This window comes from Oncorhynchus kisutch, linkage group LG16, assembly GCF_002021735.2.
Source record: "Oncorhynchus kisutch isolate 150728-3 linkage group LG16, Okis_V2, whole genome shotgun sequence".
NCBI lineage: Eukaryota > Metazoa > Chordata > Actinopteri > Salmoniformes > Salmonidae > Oncorhynchus > Oncorhynchus kisutch.
The window spans coordinates 18937657-18959515 of NC_034189.2; the positions used below are offsets into that span (position 1 = coordinate 18937657).

Consider the following 21859-nt stretch of genomic DNA (forward strand, 5'->3'; position numbering starts at 1 on the left):
TCTTTTTAGAAATGTATTTACTAGAATGGACCATCCTTTACTTCCAGTTGGTAAAACCGCTTGTTTTACCAGTTGTTCACCCCTCCATACTCACTTGCAGGCCCGTATGACCTCTGCGGCTGTGTTGTTTATGTTGATCTCCTCCAGCGATGTCCCCTTCTCCTCCACCTCCGAGGCGATGAACGTCTCTCTGTCTCCACTCTCCACCTTGATCAACCTGATCTTCAGCTCCTTGGGCGGCCCGTCCGACAGGGCCTTCAGCTCCTTGGGCGGCCCGTCCGACAGGGCCTTCAGCTTCATGAAGTCAGCAGCCGAACCCTGCAGTGTCGATCCAACCTCACTGCCCTGAGAAGAGGCAGAACTTTTTTCACTTCTACTATGGGACGCCCATTCGGAGGGTTCGTCTCCGCTAGTGGAACCAGCCTGTTTCCTCCTCTTCCGGTCTCTCTCCATGTCAGCGTGAACGTGGTCCCGGTCCTTCTCCCGGATCTCCTTGCTCTGGAGGTCCAGGTTCCCAAGGATCCGCAGGTGCTCCTTCTTCTCCTTGTGAACTTTGCCCTCCTTGTGCCGTTTGGAACTGGAGTGGGAGGAGGACATCTCCTCTCGTTTCTCTCGGTGCTTTTTCTTCCTCTCTTTCCTGTCCTGGTGTTTCCTGCTGCTGCCGTGTTTCCTCTTCTTCTCAGTCTCTCCGTCCTTCTCTCTGTCGCGTTCCCTCTCTCTCTCAGGCTTGTGGTACCTGTCCTCGTGTTTCAGCTCAGTCTTGGTCCTGTCTGAGGTGTTGTTGCTGGGGAGGGAATTGGAGTGCCGGGTCAGGGAGACCTCACAGCTCCGTCCCAGCTCGGCTAGAGAAGACTCAGAGATGGTAGTGAGCTTCATCTCTTCTTTCGGCTCCATCTTGATGGATTGTGTGGAGGGATTCAAATGTGACTTTGAGGAATGGATCCTCTTCTCAGTGGCCTCCCTCCCATCTCTCCAGATATCAGGCGCCTCCATCTTGATATTGACCTGTCTCTTGGCCTCCCAGTTGGAGGGTGAGTGTGTGCGGGACTTTCGGGGCGGTGTAAAGCCCGGGTGATTGGTGGAATCGGAGGTGGGGGAGGTGCTATTCTGCTGCTGTTGGATGTCGGGACCCAGAGAGAGGGAGGAGGAGTACTTCAGTCCCCCCAGAGCGGAGGGGGGCGGGCGGCCAAATGGACCTCCTCTGTAGGTGTACTTCTGGTTCTCCAGGGCGGCCGGGGACTTGAAGGTGCTGCTCACCCCCGTCTGGTGGAGGTGGGGCCTCTGGGGCGGGGGAGGGGAACTGGACGGGGTTTCCGACTCCTCTTCCTCATCTTCGTCGTCGCACTCGCTCTTTGCGGGCTCCGGGAGACCGTAGAGTTTAGCCAGGTCGCTGTGGCTGTAGTTAGTCCCTGACTGGGGGTTGGGGTTGAGAGGGACGGCTGGCTTGTGGAGCTCCGGAGCGGGTTTCGGGGTGGGACAACCCTCCTCCTCTTCCTCGTTGAGGGAGGAGGTCCGACTGCAGGGGGAGGCCAGGGAGCCCTGTCGGCTCAGCACGGGGGGGCTGGCGTGGAGGTTCGCCCCAACAAAGTCGTCCTGCGGTTGCTGCTTGGGCGCCGGAATGAGGTCCGGGGCGCACAGGTAGCTCTTGTCCGGTGGCACGGTATCAGAGAAGGTGTTGTTTTCTCTAGCTCCGTTTCGGTCGCTGCTATAGAAAGATTCCTCCTCTTTCTTGATGGACTCATCCAGCATGGCCATGATGTTGGCCAGACCGTCCGGGAGTAACGTAGAGAGCTCCGATGGTTCCTCCTCAAACTGAGCGCTGTCCGAGTCTCCGCTGCTGCTGCTGCTGGCGCTGCTACCCAGGCTGCCTAGGCCTCCGCTGGGCATGCGCTTGTGGAGGAGACCCCCTGTGCTGGAGGTGCTGCTGGTGGTTCTGGAGGGGTTGGTAGCGGACGAAAGGCTGTCCCTGGGGAAAGCCTGGAAGAGTTTGGGGGGCTCTCGGAGGGTGATGCTGATGGAGCTGTGGAGGGGACCCGTAGCCCCCATCACTCCTCCTCTGGCCTGCTGACTAGCTTTCTCCTTGGGTTGGGGAGTGTCTTTGGGTGGACGGGGGGTGCCTCGCATGGTGGTGTTATTTAAGGGGTGGTTGGGGTAAGAGGTAACAGCAGAGGGGTTGTTAGGGTAGGAGGGCCCCAACGAGGACCGGGCGTTGTTCCCTGAGGTAACGTTACTACTGTGAGATGATGACTGGGGACTCCCACTCCATTTCTCCCTCTGCCTCTGCTTCTCCCTGGCATACTCCGTCTGGGGGGTGAGAGGGGGCGGCTGCGACCTCTCCAGGGGGGCGGGAGACGGTGGTGCCTGGCCTGGGGGACAAGGGGGTGCCCCGGCCCGGCTCAGCCAGGGGTAGGGGGGCGAGGAGGAGGACTGGCTGGGGGGTGGTGGGGGTGGAGGTAGGACAAAGGAGGAGGTGGAGACAGTGGACAGGCGAGGAGGAGGTGGGGCAGAAGAAGTGCTGCCTGACAGGAGTCTCTCCAGACTCTCGATGGCGGACTCCTCTCTCCCCTTACTGCTCCTGCTCATCTCCTCCTTCCTCTCCATCCTCCTCTTCCTCTCCTCATCCTCTCTCGCCCACTCCCTCCTTTTCTTCCTCTCCTCTTCCTCCCTCTCTCTCTCCCAGTCCCTCCTCTTCCTCTCCTCCTGCTCTTTGTCCCATTCCTTATTTCTCTTCTTCTCCTCTTCTGCCCTCTCCCACTCCCTCCTCTTCCTCTCCTCCTGCTCTCTCTCCCAATCCCTCCTCTTCCTCTCCTCCTGCTCTCTCTCCCAGTCCCTCCTCTTCCTCTCCTCCTGCTCTCTCTCCCAGTCCATTCTCCTCTCTTCGGCCTGCATATGACCCTGCAGCTCAGCATCCAGTTTATCCAGGGCCTCCTCCATGGACTGGGGGGCTGAGGGTGGTGGTGGCTGGGGTCGAGAGTTAAGATACCCCTGGGCTGAGGTGGTGGTAGCCTGGGGGGGCTGGGGTGTAGACTGGGCACAGAGTCTGGAGTAAGAGGGATTGGAGCCTGGCTGAGGGGCAGAGTTGACCGTGTGGGGTTGGGGGGCGGTCATGGTGCGGTCATGGGGCAAGCTAGTGACCGCCGTCTGCGGGAGGGGGTTGGGGAAGGACCCTCTGCTGGTGATAACGCTCTCCCCTGCCCTCTGGTGTCCTGAGGATGATGACGAAGGAGTGCGATCAGGCTCAGGCCGTCCGTAGTAACCCTTCCCCTGGACAGACTGGTGGTGGTGGTGGCTAGGCTGCTGCTGGGGCCTGGGTGGTGCCCGCTGGGGGTGAGGGTGGCTGGCAGTGCCCACGCGGGCTCCCTGATACCCTGGGTGTAGCATGGGGTGGATGGGCCCCCTCTCTGGGTCCCTCTCCAGCTGAGATGGAACTGAGGTCTGGTGGAGCATTCCCATCGTCTCCCTGCCTCTCCTGCTGCTGGGGGTGTTGTTAGCTGAACACACAGCAGGGGGCGCTGTGGTCACAGTGGAGAGTGCAGGTCCAGTCATACTACTACTGTAGCGGTTGTTATGTGACTGTGAGCAGGGGGGATGGGGGGTGAAGGTGGGGGTGATGACTGGCGTCCTGGTAGGAGTTATGGGGGAGACCAGAGGGGGGCTGACGTGGGGGCGGGGGTGCTGATGATGCTGGAGGGGTGCAGGACCCCGGGTCTCCCCGACCTGGTTCTGATGCTGCCCCTGAGATACCGGCCCTGCCCTGTAGAGACCTGACTCCTGTAGGGAGAGACACATGCTAGGTTAGTACACTGAAGATACTGCGCAATACAAACAGACACGGGTCGCTTCCCAAATGGCACCCCATTCCCTACACAGTGCACTACTTTTGATATGGCCCATTTGGGACGCCAACCCGATTCACTACAATGCAAACAAAATGGATATGCTTTATATTTCCTGTACTCCCTCTTGGCAAAAGTCCATTAACTAAGTCCATTAACTAAGTCCATTAACTAAGCCCATTAACTAAGCCCAATCAATTCCAAACAGAACCCTCCACTAAATGACAATGAGTAGGTAAAATGGGAGTTGTTCACGGACTCTTCGGGTCTACGTGAAGTGCCCAGTCAGCCCGCCGGGCGTCGATTCGGGATTTTGAAAATAATCAGTGTGAAAAAGGCGGAGATCACGCATTAACAAATGGAGGCTGGGTGCAACATTAGCTCTGCTGGGAAACCAGGACTCACCAGGGGGTGGTTGCTTTGTGGCCTCCCCTGGCCCTGGGGCCTCCACGCCTCATGGTGTGGGGTGGTGGGGTTGTGCTGCGGAGGTACAGCGGTGCTGCAGGCAGGGGCAGGGGGGAGGGGGGCCATGTGCCCCAGCCCCGCGTGGGGCTGGAAGTGAGGGTGGTGGTTGTAAGGCACGCCGGTGTGGTTTGCTGGTGAGGGTTGGGGGGGCTCCCTACTGTCCCTGTCTCCTCTACTGTCCCCCCTTGCTAGAGCTTGGTGGTGAGGAGGATGAGAGGGGGGATGGTTGTTGATTCCTCGGCCCCCAGTGGTAGGGCCTCTCTGGGGGGTAGGAGGACCTCCCCGGGGCTCCATCCCCATGAGAGGCAGGGCTGGAGCTGGTTGTTTGGGGTACTGGGGGTGGTTATTGTGGGGGGGTTGATTGAGGGCCTGAGGTGGGAACTGGGGCTTGTGGGGTGGGGGGGGGGCTCCGCGCCCCTGGGGGTAGTCTCCCGGGGAGGAGATGCGGGTTGGGGAGATTGGCGAAGGGGCGGAGGGAGGGGGAGGTTTGTAGGTGTAGCCGCCCAGACTTGACTTGGCTGAGTCCTGTTACCAGAGAGAAAGAGAGCGACACGATCAGGTAAGAACTTGTGGGCTAGGAGACCATAGACAAACTATTTGACCACCTAACCTGCATCTCATAAACTGACATGTTACTTTATGTCAAACACAACAAACCAAGTTCCACCAACAACAAATACTATAATAATCACCTGATAAGCACACCTGATAAGCACACCTGATAAGCACACCTGATAAGCACACCTGATAAGAACACCTGATAAGTACAGTGAATTCTCTTGACGATGTGGTAGTGTTCTTACAGGTCTGATCTGGAACTCTGGAGGCCCGTTCCTGCGTTCGGGCTGGGCCCAGGGGGCGTTCCCCTTGTGTATGGGGTTCCAGAAGGCAGGTTTGGATGGGGGAGGGGGGAGGTGGGCCGGGGGCTGCTGCTGTCCTCCTGGGCCAGAGAACCTCTGGATGCCGGGGTGAGGAATCTGGAGAGGAGTAGAGTAACAATGTAAATACTACAGCAGGTCCCATCAAGACAACATGGTCAAATTACAACAACAAACTAAGTTGAGATATCAAAAGGGCACAAATAATTCTATGCAATCACCTGATGCTACATATGAGAGAGTATAGACTTGGATTTCTTTATCCTGTATGTGTAAAGTAAAAGTAACTGCGTGAGTGAAGTGTTGATTGCAGTGGTTTCTGTCATCCAACGTACCTGCTCAGAACTCCTCTTCCTCTTGCTAGGACTGGGGCAGTCCTCATTGGGGCGAGAGGAGTGGTGAAGGGAGGGGGGCGGGGTGTGCTGGATGACCGAGTGCTCCCCGAGAGGGGGGGCCGGCCTCTTCAGCTGCCCCCCCAGCATTTTCCCTGGGTAACCCCTCTGCTGCTGCTGTACCTGAGACCACATATCATCACCCAGTGATGCTGGACCCCTGGGAACATGGTGCTCCTGAGGACCCTCATACTGACAGATAGGAGAGAGAGAAGAGGAGAGTGAGGAGAGTGAGGAAAAGTCAGCATTACATCTCCTAACAAGACATCCGCCTTTAATCATCACTCACTGATAGGCCACTCGTTTATCTACACTCGTCCTGTCAGATGATATCACTGGCCCCTTCTCTCACCTTCAGTAGCTGATTGGGTCTGGAAGGCAGGTGGGTAGGAGGCCTAGTGCTGTATCCACCGCTGTGCAGGCGGGGGGCGTGGTCGCCGGGTAGGGGTACAAGTGAATGAGGAGGGGGGTGGGAGTCATACAGCTGACCCAACTGCTCCCACACCCGGTGGGGGGGAGGAGGGGGGCGTTGCAGGTCCCCTCTCTGGAGGCTAGGTGACATGGCCTGGGACAGCTCCAGCTTTTCCCCACCACGAACCTGCATGGGCCTGTTGGGAACAGAGAGAGAGACAGAGAGAGAGAGAGTCAGATTACAGTATTATGAGTGTAGTGACAAGGAAAGACAAGGCGGAGACTACAGCTAGCCCAATGGAACATATGCCGGACTCACCCATTATTGAAGAATTTACTGGGATGGTTCAGTCCGCCCATGTGACTTGGCGCTAGATGGGGGAGGAGCTGGTGTTGATTGACACCTGGCGAAAACCTGGTAGAGAGAACAAGAATAAGAGTCAGACCAGGACTAAATACAGTGAGACCTGTTAACCTGAGAGAAATATACACCTTAAACTAAAAGAACAATTAACACTGAACGTGTGGTCTTAGCTTCAAACTCTCTCACTTGAGGTCTAAGTCAGTTAGTGTAGGTGTAATTAATTGACCAGTAGGTGGGTGTGTGTGTGTGAGGCTTGTTGGTTGCCGTGGAAACCTAACATACCTGGCAGGTTGCGCCCAGGTGGCGCGGTTGACAACGGGAGTCCATGGTACCCGGCTGAGTCCGTCCAGAGGGAAGGAGTCCCGTGTGCCACGCCCACCAAACTGCTCTACTGCGTGATGCATCCAGCCTGGAGGAGGAAGAGGGCGGGGCTCAATATATGGAACACACACACACAGGAGAGATGCACACTCAGCATGTACACAACGTGTGCCCTCTGCTGAGGAATTTCCTTAATTAACACGCAATTTCTCACATACACTCCCCTCTTTTTCTCACACATGCACAAACACACAGGCACACAGTCAACAAAGTGCACGCTTTCTACTCACCACAGTAGCTGTGTCTGTGAAGCCCTCCACTGCAGCACAGAGAAGGCCACACACCAAAGACCAAGGGAAGACTACACACCTGTCTTCAACACCAATACTATACAGCCTGTTAGGCTAGAGAGGGAGCGGGAACGAGAGGAGAAAAATACAGAGGTATAGGAGAGAATAAGAGGTAGAGAGGAGACAGAGAGAACAAGGAGGGAGAGAAGGGGAGAGAGGTGCAAGTCAATAATTGCCAGTAGGTTTTCCATTATATAGCTCAGCTCTAGAGCAGAACACACTGCAGACAGAGAGGAGGGGTTGAGACTGAGGAGACAGGACAGAGGAAGGAAGAAGAGGTAGAAAGTCTAGATATGGAACAGTTGGAGAGGAAAGAGCTTACAAACGTCTCAGTGACTGAAATGCAGTGTGTTGAGTTGGAGGGAGGCAGCAGACATTGTACAGCTCTAACTGTTTATCTGCAGAAATGTGTCAACTTCACAATAGTTTAACAACTATTACACAACAGACAGTAGTTCTAGGTATTACAGTCTAACCAGATTGTCTGTGTGTCGGTATAATTAGCTAGTACACTCTGGTAGTGCTGCACTGTGTCCCAGCCCCTAGGGGGCCACGGTAGCTCTGCTGTAGCTGACTGAAGGATTATTAACAGAGCACAGATGGTTCTGGGGGAGTTGGTGGACCTATGACAGGGGAGTCCTGAGGTTACTGTAATCCCTACAGGGGGTAGAGACCCACACAGACTAACCAAGGGTATAGGGTGTGTGGCTGTACTGTGTGTGCGCGTGCATAGATCTGTAGAGTATATATATAGATATATATATATATATATATATATATATGTGTGTGTGTGTGTGTTGGATCCACTAGGTTTTAATCCCATTATTAGAACAGGCGTGATGGAGAGGGACAGGGGGAAGACACAACAGAGGGTCTGAACAGGAAGGAAGGATAGAAGACCAAGAAGAGATGGGTGGAAAATAAAAGTGCTCTTCAAGGAAGGAGGGAGGGGCTGTGCTGCCTATATCTCACGCCCACACGCCTTCCCACACGCCTTCCCACACACCTTCCCACACACCTTCCCACACACCTTCCCACACACCTTCCCACACACCTTCCCACACACCTTCCCACACACCTTCCCACACGTGGCAGAGAGGCAAACAAAGAAAGTTGGAGAACACAGAAAATAGCATGGTATATATATACACACACACTCACACGGTGACACACACGGTGACACACACGGTGACACACATGCAAAAAGTCACATCACCCAGAAAAAGTGATGCTGACACACAGGATCACAACCACTAAGAAACAGAGAAGACTCAGCTAGAAAAGGCCCATGTTGTCCAACACAGAGTTACAGAAGACAGAAGGAGATTCCTGTTAAAAATGGAGACGAGCACACACCCGTGACAGACACACACCCGTGACAGACACACAGTGTGACGATGAGCCAGCAGGAAGCTCCACTCTAGTCAGAGTTGGTTCCTAAATAAGCTCTGCTAGCATGTGTGGGGCCTTCCTCCCCCTCATCCCTCCCGTATCCCTCCCTCCCTCGCGCCGCCTCGCTATTAAAAGCCTAGGGGGAAGATATTTCAGGCGCTCCGTTTTTAGCTTCCAGGGAGACGGAAATAAAGACAACACCGAGCCACGCTGACACTCCCCCTCTACTCATCTGTGTGTACGCGTGTGTGAGTGGGATAACGACAGCCTAGACAGACACACACACACTAATGCCATGGAAAGAGAGACTAGGAGATCACACACAGCTCAGACTGGTTTACACATTCCCACAGACACATAGAAAGACACACACACACAGCTCATTCTAAAAGACTGACATTTTGTTGCATTACATTCTTATTCTAATATGGATTACATTGTTTTTCCCCCCTCAATCTACACACACTAATCCATAATGACAAAACAAATTTTTTTTTTTTTTTTTTAAGTTTGCAAATGTATAAAACAAACTGAAATATCACATTTACATAAGTACTCAGACTCTTTACTCAGTACTTTGTTGAAGCACTTTTGGCAGCGATCAAAGCCTCAAGTATTTTTGGGTATGACGTTACAAGCTTGGCACACCTGTATTTGGGGAGTTTCTTCTATTTTTCTCTGCAGATCCTCAAGCTCTGTCTGGTTGGACGGGGAGCGTTGCTGCACAGTTATTTTCAGGTCTCTAGAGACATCGTCGATCGGGTTCAAGTCCGGGCTCTGGCTGGGCCACTCAAGGACATTCAGAGACTTGTCCCGAAGCCACTCCTGCGTTGTCTTGGCTGTATGCTTAGGGTCGTTGTCCTGTTGTAAGGTGAACCTTGCTCTGGATAAGGTTTTCATCAACAATCTCTCTATACTTTTCTCCATTCATCTTTCCCTCAATCTCACAGTCCCTGCCGCTGAAAAACATCCCCACAGCAGGATGCCACCACCATGCTTCACCGTAGGGATGGTAACAGGTTTCCTCCAGACGTGACACTTGCCATTCAGGCCAAAGAGTTCAATCTTGGTTTCATCAGACCATAGAATCTTGTTTCTCATGGCCAGAGTCCTTTAGGTGCCTTTTGGCAAACTCCAAGCAGGCTGTCATGTGCCTTTTACTGATGCGTGGCTTCCATCCTGCACCTCTACCATAAAGGCCTGACTGGTGGAGTGCTGCAGAGATGGTTGCCCTTCTGGAAGGTTCTCCCATCTCCACCGAGGAACTCTGGAGCTCTGTCAGAATGACCATCGGGTTCTTGGTCAACTCCCTGACCAAAACCCTTCTCCCCCGATTACTTTGTTTGGCCGGGCGGCCAGCTCTAGGAAGAGTTTTGGGGGTTCCAAACTTCTTCCATTTAAGAATGATGGAGGCCACGGTGTTCTTGGGGACCATCAATGCTGCAGAAATTATTTGGTACCTTTACTCAGATCTGTGCCTCAACACAGTCTCGCAGCTCTATGGACAATTCTTTTGACAGGTGGACTCCAATCAAGTTGAAGAAACATCTCAAGGATCATCAATGTAAACAGGATGCACCTGAGCCCAATTTCGAGTCTCATAAAGGGTCTGAATACTTATGTAAATAAGGTATTTTTTTAAACTTTTAATACATTTGCAAAAGGAAAACATTTAATTTAATCCATTTTAGAATAAGTCTAACGTCTCAAAATGTGGAAAAAGTCAAGGGGTCGGAATACTTTCCGAATGCACTGTATACACAAGCAACACACACACACACACACACACACACACACACACACACACACACACACAGTTACCTTTCAGAATAGCACCTAATTCAAGATCCGCTGTCTCGTCAAGTCTCAGCTTCTACAGCCAATCATCTCTGGGATCTCTTCAGCCCTGGACCAATCAGAAGAAAGAGTCAGATTTAATATCAAGATCGCAACAACATCTGTTCACACACAATCCCAATTAGCCAATAGCTGTATGTATCGGACAATAGGGCTGTTCCATGTCATTTCAGAAAGCCATCTCAGATTCTTCTGAAATCCTTTGTTGTTAGAAACAGATGAGATAAGCGTTCCGGAAACTTACTTTTGTTGAAATACAATTTGTTCTGAGAAATGAAGCTAATTGATTTGACCCAAATTGGCCATTGTAATGTATACGATTCAATTAATATTCAATAATTATAGTACCTAATATGCGATATGGATCAAACTTTTTTCTAACACTAAGCATGTTTCCATCCACAGTTTTTATGCATATTAGGTATTAAACATGGTACATATATCATACCGTATAAAAATAATCACAAAAGCTGTGATGAAAACACAGCTGTTGTGTTTCAGTACAATTTTATAAATATCCGACAGATCACGTGTGCGTTTGACGCGGTTGGATCTTTTTGTCGGTAAAAGTGTTACGCGAGAAATGGTGGCAGAAACGCCTTTATGTGCAAATATTGATATAACAACCATCATGTGGAAGTAAACTTGGAGTGACGTGATGATATGGTGTGTGGTCCTCCCACTACGACTCGGGAAACCATGCAGTTTATTGGGCTACAGATGAAATAACGTCTGATGAACTTCACAGGGTGGTGAAAGTGCACAGTGATCTTGATGCTCCTTTCCAATAAATATAGTTTCCTATTCTGGTCTGAAATGGATGTTAGGTACTATATTTATTGATTATTATATGAATAAATTAAAATAGCCAACTTGGGTGCAATCAATTAGCGTAATTTCTCAGAAATCTAATTGTAAAAATAAAGAAATAATGTTTCCGGAATGCTTATCGCATCGGTTTCTACATACAGAAACTATTTCAGAACAATCTGAGATGGTGGGTGTTGAAATCCTCTTTCTGGTGCTTTATGGAGGTGGAATGACCCAATAGCTGTACTCATATTATTACATCAGACAGCATCGGTAGACTTCTCCAGAACGACAACGGATCTGAGAAACCAGACCTGTCCAACACTGCATTTATCAGTCAGAGTCAGGAGACAGACAGGGACTTTAGATATTAGTATGACTGTCTAACCTCCTCTCTCTGTCTCGCTCTCTCCCACGGTTACTAAGAACATGGAGACATCACCCCTCCGCTCTTCTCCCCTGCTTTGACTCCCTAGTCGACACGGCGGGTGTGTGGAAACCCAGGGAGGGCAGGAGGGGAAAGGGTGAATCAGCAGGGGACCGACAACACAAAGCGAGAGGGGGCTCACAGACACACACACACAATGGTGAGAATAACTGTGTTAGAGGCACAAGGGCTGTTGCTACATAAACAACAGTAGCCTCTCACAGGAAGAGGTCGGCACGTTAAGTCAACTATCACACGTGAAACTGTAGCGCAGCAACAAGAGGGAGGGAGGGAACGGGGGGAAGAGGAGAGGGTAGGAGGCACAGAGAGACTGATGAGGGGAAGAGAGAAAAGGAGAGAGGAAAACGAAACTAACAAACGTGCAGCATGGGGAACTGAACACTGGGGATGGGTGAGAAACTTCGGATAATATTAGGAAGCTAAGACAAGCTTTCTCAGGTTATATAGATTGACAGACAACTGATTATATCTGTCAGTACGCTGTGTCTGTGTGTGAAGATACGCTGCATCCGGGCTGTCACAGCACAGGGAACCCCCCCCCCCCCCCCGGTGAGTGAGTCAGCGCCACGCCCAGCGGTCGGTGGAAAGGGCTTACCCCAAACTTAACACTTCACCCCCTTCCCCCTCCCACTGGGACGCCACTTACGGTCAGGTGACCGGGGGTGTTGCTAGTGACAGTGTGACGTCTCAGGGAATTTCTCAGGTGCCGTCATCGGTGGTTAGTTAACCGGTGTTATGGTGAAACATGTAGATAGGCAGGTCGGGGGTTTATGGCTAACACAGGAATCGCCAGACCACCTTACCATGATAAAATTACAGTGGGGCTTATTAGTCACTTTTAGATGCTGCGTTCTCTTGTGGTGTTGCCGATTTCCCCAATTGGGTAAGGGGAATTCCTACTAACTACAATGAAGTTACCACACAGACCGCAGAATCTCACCAGCAGAATGAAGATTGCAACTAAGAATGTTGTGCAACATAACGAATGTTCCAATGTGTGAATTCCCACGGTTGCCCCTGTATGTCACCTGGGTAACAGTGAAACTCTCATGACGACAGACGTTAAAGACCTGTTCCAGTCAACACCTCCGTCACCACGGTTACAGCATCACAAACCTGGCTACCACTCTGGTAGAGAGAGGCTAGGGCCATGCCATCATCATCATCATGCTAAACGTTCCTAACCATAACTACCAAAACATTACTCAAGACTCACATCTAATATACACAGAGTAAACAAAACATTATGAACATCTGCTCTTTCCCTCATAGACTTGGATTCACCTGGTCAGTCTATGATCACTCATTGATGTCACTTGTTAAATCCACTTCAAATCAGTGTAGATGAAGGGGAGGAGACAGGTTAAAGAAGGATTTTTAAGCCTTGAGACATGGAGTGTGTATGTGTGCCATTCAGAGGGTGAATGGGCAAGACAAAAGATATCAGTGCCTTCGAACGGGGTATAGTAGTAGGTGCCAGGCGCACCGGTTTATGTCAAGAACTGCAACGCTGCTGGGTTTTTCACTCTCAACAGTTTCCTGTGTGTATCAAGAATGGTCCACCACCTAAAGTACATCCAGCCAACTTGACAACTGTGGAAAGCATTGGAGTCAACACATTGTTGACTGATGAATTGTTCTGGAGGGTAAAAGGAAGGAGGAGGGTGAAAGACAATATACTCTTAATGTTTGGTACATTCGGTGTACTCAGCTTTGAATAGTAGTGTACTACTATGGCTGACCCTGTAAAACAACACATTTCACTGCACATATTCGGTGGATATGGAAATAAAACTATTTTTGTAAAAAATAAAAATAGAAGTATACTATGATAAGCCACTAGAAGTCAACTACCACTGTTACAAAGCTAAATACAAACATTCGGTCAGCCACCAAATCACCCTCACCCCCCGTCTGACTCCAGTAATGAGACAAACAGAGAACTCCCTTGCCAGCCTCATAGTGGTTTGGTCCAGAGCCAGACAAGCGACATAGAAGGACTCAGTTAAACATAGATAACAGACTAGGAACACACACAGAGACAGCGAGTGAGAGAGACAGAGAGAGCGCAGGAGAGAGATAAAGGATGACGTAAAGATGACGACCTACAGACACTAGTTCCGGACAGGCCGAGAGATAAGTGATCAATTTGATAAGAAAGCGAGAGAGAGAGAAAGAAGGTTCCGGCGTGTCTGGCGAGTTCGAGAGATGAGGGAGGAGAAAGGCCTGTGGGTTTCTCCCCACACTGGTCCATTACATACCTGGCCCCAAAAAGGGATTGAGTTTAAGGAAACACACACATACACCGCCGGGAACACACCGCCTGCCTGCGTCCGTTCCGTTGCCAGGCTCCCACAGCGTGTGTTTGTTTGTGTGTGTGTGTGTGTGTGTGATGCAGGCAAGTTCGTCACCAACGCAGCCAAGCATTTCCCACACACACTACCGCCTACACAAACCGGGAGAGCACCGATATGGTCAAACACACACAGAGAACATCCTACAGCGACTATTTATGGTGAGTAGAGAACAGAGGTAACTCTTCCTCCACACTAACTATAGTACTGCTGCTCTGTCTCTTTAGGTCTATCTGTTTGGCCTTCTAAAACGGACAACCTCTCACCTTTTTACTGTCACATCCCAAGAATAAGGGTAGACAACGCAGGCTGAGAGAACCGGAGCGAGAGAGAGAGGGCAGAAATATGTTCCTATCCCCCATTCTGTTGGAGAACGTGGATTTTCATCCTGGCTGGAGTGAAGCTGAACATGTGTGGTTTCTGAAAAGTCGGTCCAAGTCGCAGAGTACACTCAAGAGGAAAGCCATGCCCAACACCCCTCTCTCCCTCTTTGGATCCTCTAACATGACTTTTACTGACAGACGTGGTGAAATGGTCTGATATTTACATTCTCGTACACGTACAAGGCTGAAAGTCTAGTGTGGTATTTTGGCAGCCTGCTGGTTTACGCAGGTTGAGGAGATGGAAACAGCAAGAGCCGTTTTATCTAACTGCCATTGCACCTGTGCTTGTAACAACTGTCAGTGTGTGTGTGTGCCTTGAGGATGGCAGAGGGCATCAATAGTAGTTTCCTGCGGAACAGAAGCGGTGTGTGCGCGTGCGGACAAAATAAGAACGTGTAAATATGTGACTGAGTGAGAGTAAACCTGAGTCAATACAAAACCATTAACAGGGTTTCACCTCTAAAACCCTTGAATCCATGTCAGACAGGCATGACGTCATCCTGTCATCCACGTGTTTAACCAAAGACACAGGCTCTAGAGCAGAAAGCAAAACAAACGGAACCGAGGCATTTGAACATTAACGGACCATAAACAAGGCTGAAGGCAGTTTTTCTTCTTGATCGTCCACTAATAAAGTTTGAGGGGGCTGACTGACGCGTGTGGGGGTAGGGTAAGGTGATTTCCAGTCAGTCACTCAAGCAGATGTCCTCAACATCTCTTTCGCAGAACAAGACTTCACAAGAAGGGGTGACGTTCTTCTTTTCGCGTTTTCCAGAAACAGCATGACTCCAAGCGGGAGATAGTCAGTCAGACCAAGAGCCCATGCCTTCCTCTGAGCACTCACACACAGATGTGCGTGCCAGTGTGTGTGAGCATGTGAAGCAGTGACTCACTATACGAATGTCTGTGAGAGACCGAAAACTGTATATGTGACTATATAGAAATATGTTGTGACATTTGTGCCGCCGAAATCTGAACGACCATAAGCGTGTGTTTACGTTCACTATCGACAATAACACTTGATCAAACTCACTCACTTTCCCGTTCCTTCACTTCAAACAACAACCTGCCTTTTCCCCGAACACGGCGGCTCACATCATCACAGGGAAACAGCGTCACACACACACGACACCCTGCTTTCTCTGTCTGAAGGTACCAGAAAGGGACAGAACAGCCCAAAGTCCCCCCTCCCCCAGCCAGTGTCTTCAGTACTACCAATGGCCTCACTTCCCAGAATCTAGAGCAAAGACAGACACAAACAAACAAGTCAGCACCCCGATTAGTTCCCCCAAAAACACGCACAGACCACAACAGAGCTGAGACTCTGTTTCCTAGACAACGGTTGCCGTGGTATCGGTGGCGTCGCGGCAGACGGTTATTAAGGTGGAGAGAGAGATGCAGACAGAGAGAAAGTACTTTCTCAAGAGAGATTGACTTTTGCCACTATTCTCTATTCCCTAGTACAGATTGAACATTCTCTATTCCCTAGTACAGATTGAACATTCTCTATTCCCTAGTACAGATTGAACATTCTCTATTCCCTAGTACAGATTGAACATTCTCTATTCCCTAGTACAGGTTGAACATTCTCTATTCCCTAGTACAGGTTGAACATTCTCTATTCCCTAGTACAGGTTGAACATTCTCTATTCCCTAGTACAGGTTGAACATTCTCTATTCCCTAGTACAGGTTGAACATTCTCTATTCCCTAGTACAGGTTGAACATTCTCTATTCCCTAGTACAGGTTGAACATTCTCTATTCCCTAGTACAGGTTGAACATTCTCTATTCCCTAGTACAGGTTGAACATTCTATATTCCCTAGTACAGGTTGAACATTCTCTATTCCCTAGTACAGGTTGAACATTCTCCATTCCAAGAACATTAACATTAAGGTCAACCTGTAGCACTGGCAGGTTATTTAAAGGAACCGCGTGCAATTAAAAACATACATTTCAGACAGTGAAATATGATGCGTGCACCCGAGTTAGCTAAGAGCAGCTACTTTTCATCATCAGCCCCTCATTTTCAACCTGACCCTCAACACATCCCATCTGAGAGTGTGTGCGCCAATCGGGAAAAAGCAGAGCAGAGAACATTATTGATGGTAGTCAACAAACCTCTTGGACTGAACCCCCCCCCCCACACACACACACACAGGCAGAGATAGGAGTGAGAGTCTGTTGAGAATCAGGTTGTCCTTTATGTTCCTTCCAAGAGCTGGAGGTCTGCGATTAAGTCTCCACTGAACAACAACATCAAGGCCAACCTGACCCTCGACACACTTCGACCCCTATCTGAGCGCGTGTGTGTGCCTGCCTATCGGGACCGAGCAGAGAACATGACTGTCGGTAGTCAACAAACCTCTTGAACTGAAAGTTCCCCATCGGAGTCAAAGCCAGATGAGGTACAGCTTACCGTCCAGTCCGGTGTTCATATTATAGTTGGTAGGTAATAACTACACAGCTCTAGTTCTCTGAACAGACATAAAGCAGTGATAATGATGCATTTCTGTTGTTACGGCAGACTGAACTGTGTGTTCATATAGCCCAAAGAACACTGGACTGTTCGTTTACCGATTGTCCTCACCTCTCTCTCGCTCTTTGTTTTTCTAATACTCACATCTCTTTCCTCTCCCTTTCAAACACTCATTCTTGGCCTCGCTCTCTCAGGGGTTGGAGTGAAGTAGTCACTGGGGTGACAGAGGAAAAAACAGCACATTCCTTCCCTGTGTGTGTTGTGGTGTGTTAGTCATACACACACACACGTTTATACACCTCCCTTTCACCTCTGCATCATCGGTGGCACTTTGCCAGGGATAACGAAGCTAAAGAATAGTCACAGATCCCACGAGGGAGCTTTCATGACACACACAGAGATGGTTCTGGAACTTCATAACAGGAACACAGAACTACCTCGCTGACAGAGTCAACACACACGGTGTGGTACACCAGCCAGTCGGTCTCCATAGAGTCACAGCTAGAGGCCTCAACACTGCTAGGTGGAATTCCACACAGAGCTGCCTGAGCTTTACCCCAGTAATTCCTAGCACCTCCTCCTCCTCTCACCCACCCTGCTTCTTTGCTCTCCTATCAATACACTTGCTCTTATTCTTAATGGACCTCTAGGCCCTACTCTCTATAATCCACTCCTGTATATTTGAAAGGATTGGATAGGTGGAAGTAATCAGCCGAAAAGTTTGCCTGATAATATGTTGGACTGTTATCAAAATGGCCTGCTAGATGTTTGAGATAGGACAGAAGTTCATGTTATTGTTTGCAGCATGACAAATGCTGTGCTCCACTTCCTTGTTGAAGAAATTACACCTTTCGTTTCAGGTAGAGTAAAACAAGGCTTTTAGTGTCTGACATCATCGAGTTAGTTCCCCTTGCCTCTGACCCAAGTAACCACCCACACACACACACACAATATGAAAGTTTTTGTTTTTTCACGGGCGCAATACAATGAAAATAATGTCAGAGGGCCTGAGACAACATGAGATGTTCACACGATACACCGACACACTGACCCCATTTCATCACAACCTCCCTCAACGACCGAGGAAGTGTTAGGTGACTAAGAAATGTAAACTAGCCTACTGACCCACATTACTCATGCCACAAACACCTCCTACACAACCGCCACTCATCCCCTACACACACAAGCCACACCTGTTTCTACAACCAATCTCACACCCACACCACCTGTCAATTATGTAAGATACACCATCCTCAAAACACCATGGGCCAAACATCTTCATCCAACACCTATACACACACACTTACACTTTCTATAGCCCTGCTTATTCCCCTTTCATCAGTGTTGACTCAAGTTGAGCCTTAATATGTAACTTTTCGGGAAACCCGACCAAATTCATATATAATTTTTGCAACCTGTAAATAGCGGAGCGATTTCTGCATGGTGCATCTTTAAAAAAATATTCAGCAAATATTTGGTGTGTGTACAACTTTAACGGTACATGTTCGTCATAGATGTAGTAGAATGGGCGGCGATTGTTCATTCACGCGCATTTAGATCACGGGATGGGACACATGGGGGCGGGTGATTCAAGCCAGAGCAAGAAGCAGTCACTTGGCTACTATTCAGCCAAGAAACTGGAGCTGTATGATAGGAGAAAAAAAGAGAATATATTTTCGTAAGCAGCTTTCAACCTGTCCTAACTTTACAGCTCCGGACTTCAAAGAGTCCCAAACAAGAAACACGCCACTCGTTTCCATGTCTATCGCCTTGATTGATCGGAAGTGGGGTTCAAAGGGTTTCACCGACCCCATGCCAGCACACGCCGGTCCTTGGAACAAGGCTCGGTTTATAACGGCCCATAAAATGCATAGCACCGAGTCGAGTTCTTGCACGAACGACTTTATTTTTTTATCCGGTCAAATGATCATGAATACCGTCAGTAACAGGCTAACTTTCCAACCGTGTTTCAATTGCTTGTTCTGTGCTATTTCTCTTCCCTGACGGCTCTTCCAGACAGAAAGGGGTATTTTGAGACACAGTGAGTGACACACCAAAACCAGACCAAAAACACCACCCTCCCCCCGTGGACGATGCAAATGACTTCCTTTCAATTCGACTCTTTGTGTGCCAGAGGAAGGTCTGACTTGGGGCAATACATTCGCTTTATAAGGCAGCTTGCCTACCTCCCCCTGTCTGCCCATCCCCACTCAACACTTCCCCAGTCAGCCCTCCCACAAACAAAGGCCCGGAGGAGGGGGGAGATCTTTACACAAGCAATTTCTTTCTCCCCCCTATTCTCCCTCCATATATTCCTCGGATCTGTCCCACAAACACACGTGGGATGCTGCTATGTTTCTGAAGTGCCTCCCTCTTTCTACTGTCAAAATAAATTCACCAAAACAATCGCACAAGCATCAAGAGAATAGACTATGGCCTTGTTGTAATTTACGCATTCAACCCATTATGTAGACTGTTTGTCATTACAAATGAGCTAAAATGGGAATTATAATAGGCGACGTATTCCCCATGTAATATATTTGATACAAACGACAAGAGATAACAAGGCAGCGTGAGCAAACAAGTCTTCCGGTTTTATCTATTAACTATTAAATGTTGTACACTGTAACGTTACCAGGCTGAATACCAGCTCCCCGACCCCGTCGCTAAATGTCACTTTCTGAACGCGCTCTCTTGTAATCGACATGAACAAACATGCCGAAGAGAAAACGACGAAAAGCCCAAAGTAGACATTTCCACATTACTAAAGTTTTACTGATTTGTATTTTATTTTTAAACTCGTCCTACAAGATCTCAAGTAAAAACGGCCAATGGCAACATGTCTCTCTGTGTACATTAGACAAACGGCGGCGCAAGATAAAAAGTTACATTTGACATTCAAATAGTATTGCAACAGAATGTAACCAGCTCGTAATAAGAGACGTTCACAATGTAACACACAAGCTATAAAGATATTTACAATGTAACACTGTAGTAATAAATATATATTCACGTACTGCTGTCTGGAGTAGTAGAAATTCTTGAGAATATTTCCAAAACAAACGAGCTTTTTTTCACTAGTAAAAATATTTCAGTGTGTAACACTGTAGTCCGTATTTGCGGAGTTTCCTGAATCCAGGCAGTAGTCGGAGCTGTATCTGCAAGTTTCTCTCTCTGTGCAGCTGAATTCCAGCGACTCAGACAAATGTAACATAGTTCACTTAGTCTCACTCGCTTCCTTTCGAAGCTCTTGTAAACTTGTATCACTTGACGCCCAACTAATGTCACTCTGTCTGGCTTTGAAATCCTAGCTTCAGTCGACAAGCGAGATACTCTTTTTTATTATTCCGTTTGTTTTCTCCCTGCCTTCTATCTTTTTTACAGTCCTCGTCTTCTTCTCTCTCGCTCTCGCTCTCTCTGTGTCGACATAAGGCAATTAGGTTGCGCTGAGTCGAACTGTGTTTTAAAGGGACAAGTCTCTTTAAAGCAGAGCCAAGTCTCTTGGCTCTGCTATCTGCTATGATGCTATCGCTACAGATTCACACATCAACCCACTGGCTGCGTCTTCCACACACAGACACGACACGCCCCTCCTGCGCCCTGCTCTGTCCGTTCGCTCGCTGACGTCACCACATGGTCCCCGGAATTCCCTGACAGAGCAAACTGGCATCGAATACCGAGAGACTCACTCTAGCCGCGACTACCGGGGCGTGTTCCTCTGCCTCTGTCTGTGTGTGTGTGTTTTTTTTAAGGTGGGCTCGCTTCGTGACTGACCTACCGGTTGATCACCCGGACAGCTTTTCCGTCTGACTGCCTATTTTTGGACAATGTACTATCCTGACATCACAGCTATTGAAGCATTTATCCTGCTGTAGTCTAAAATGATCCCATGTTGATCTAAGGGCAGTAATACCATCTATAATTGATATCCTGCCCGATAATATAATATAATAGCAAAGACTAGAATAGATTACAAATACAGAATAATATGAAAATATCTTATACCCTGTTAAAAACCTTTTATAACACCAATAATATCAATGGTTAATTATAATAACTGATAATATTAATGAATATTGATAAGTCAATGTACTGTCCCTGCCTTAACATTTTTCCACAATACACTATATATACAAAACTATGTGGACACGACTTCAAATTTGTGGATTCGGATATTTCTGCCACACCGGTTGCTGACAGGGGTATAAAATCAGGCACACAGCCATGCAATCCCCATAGAGAAACATTGGCAGTAGAATGGCCTTACTGGAGAGCTCACTGACTTTCAATGTGGCACCGTCATAGGATGCCACCTTTCCAACAAGTCAGTTTGTCAAATTTGTCAGTTTGTCACAGAACACTACCTGCCCCCATGCATAGTGCCAACTGTAAAGTTTTGTTGAGGAGGAATAATGATATGGGGCTGTTTTTCATGGTTCGGGCTAGGCCCCTTATTTCCATTGAAGGACAAATCTTAACATTACAGCATACAATGACATTCTAGACGATTCTGTCCTTCCAACTTTGTGGCAACAGTTTGGGGAAGGCCCTTTCCTGTTTCCACATGACAATGCCCCTGTGCACAAAGCGAGGTCCATACAGAAATGGTTTGTTGAGAACGGTGTGAAAGAATTTGACTGGCCTGCACAGAGCCCTGACCTCAACCCCATGGAACACCTTTGGGATGAATTGGAACACCGACTGCGAGCCAGGCCTAATCACCCAACATCAGTGTCCGAACTCACTAATGCTCTTGCAGCTGAATGGAAGCAAATCCCCACAGCAATGTTCCAACATTTAGTGGAAAGCCATCCCAGAAAAATGGAGGCTTTTATAGCAGCAAAGTGGGGACCAACTCCATATTAATGCCCATGATTTAAAAAATGAGATGTTTGACAAGCAGGTGTCCACATACTATTGGTCATGTTGTGTACATGTGGAACATGGGATATAATGCAGTTGATCAACCCCCAACTCTGTTCTGTACCAGGTTTCTGGCTCTCTGGGGACGGAAATGGCTGGGCACTTCAATCCCCCCAGGACTCACCAATGTGGGTACTATAATAATGCCAAACACATGGTCTGTTATTAAAGGCAGCATGTGTCACACACACACACAC

The 21859-nt window shown here is 48.9% G+C and overlaps 1 protein-coding gene across 3 annotated transcripts in view; it reads right to left on the reverse strand.

Moving 5' to 3' along the window:
- Positions 1-21859, reverse strand: part of kdm6ba (lysine (K)-specific demethylase 6B, a) — a 190568-nt gene that overhangs the window by 8276 nt on the left and 160433 nt on the right. For 2 of the 3 annotated variants that reach the window (XM_031791946.1, XM_031791948.1), the window contains 9 exons: positions 10231-10315; positions 6958-7071; positions 6629-6755; positions 6302-6397; positions 5924-6179; positions 5515-5763; positions 5105-5278; positions 4242-4826; positions 95-3771 (listed from right to left, as the gene is read on the reverse strand). In XM_031791946.1, coding sequence (XP_031647806.1) covers positions 95-3771; positions 4242-4826; positions 5105-5278; positions 5515-5763; positions 5924-6179; positions 6302-6397; positions 6629-6750 — 5159 coding nt within the window. In that variant the 5' untranslated portion in view covers positions 6751-6755; positions 6958-7071; positions 10231-10315. Of the gene's footprint in view, positions 1-94; positions 3772-4241; positions 4827-5104; positions 5279-5514; positions 5764-5923; positions 6180-6301; positions 6398-6628; positions 6756-6957; positions 7072-10230; positions 10316-19756; positions 20303-21859 lie in introns of those variants that run through there. The other variant, XM_031791947.1, reaches the window with a different exon arrangement.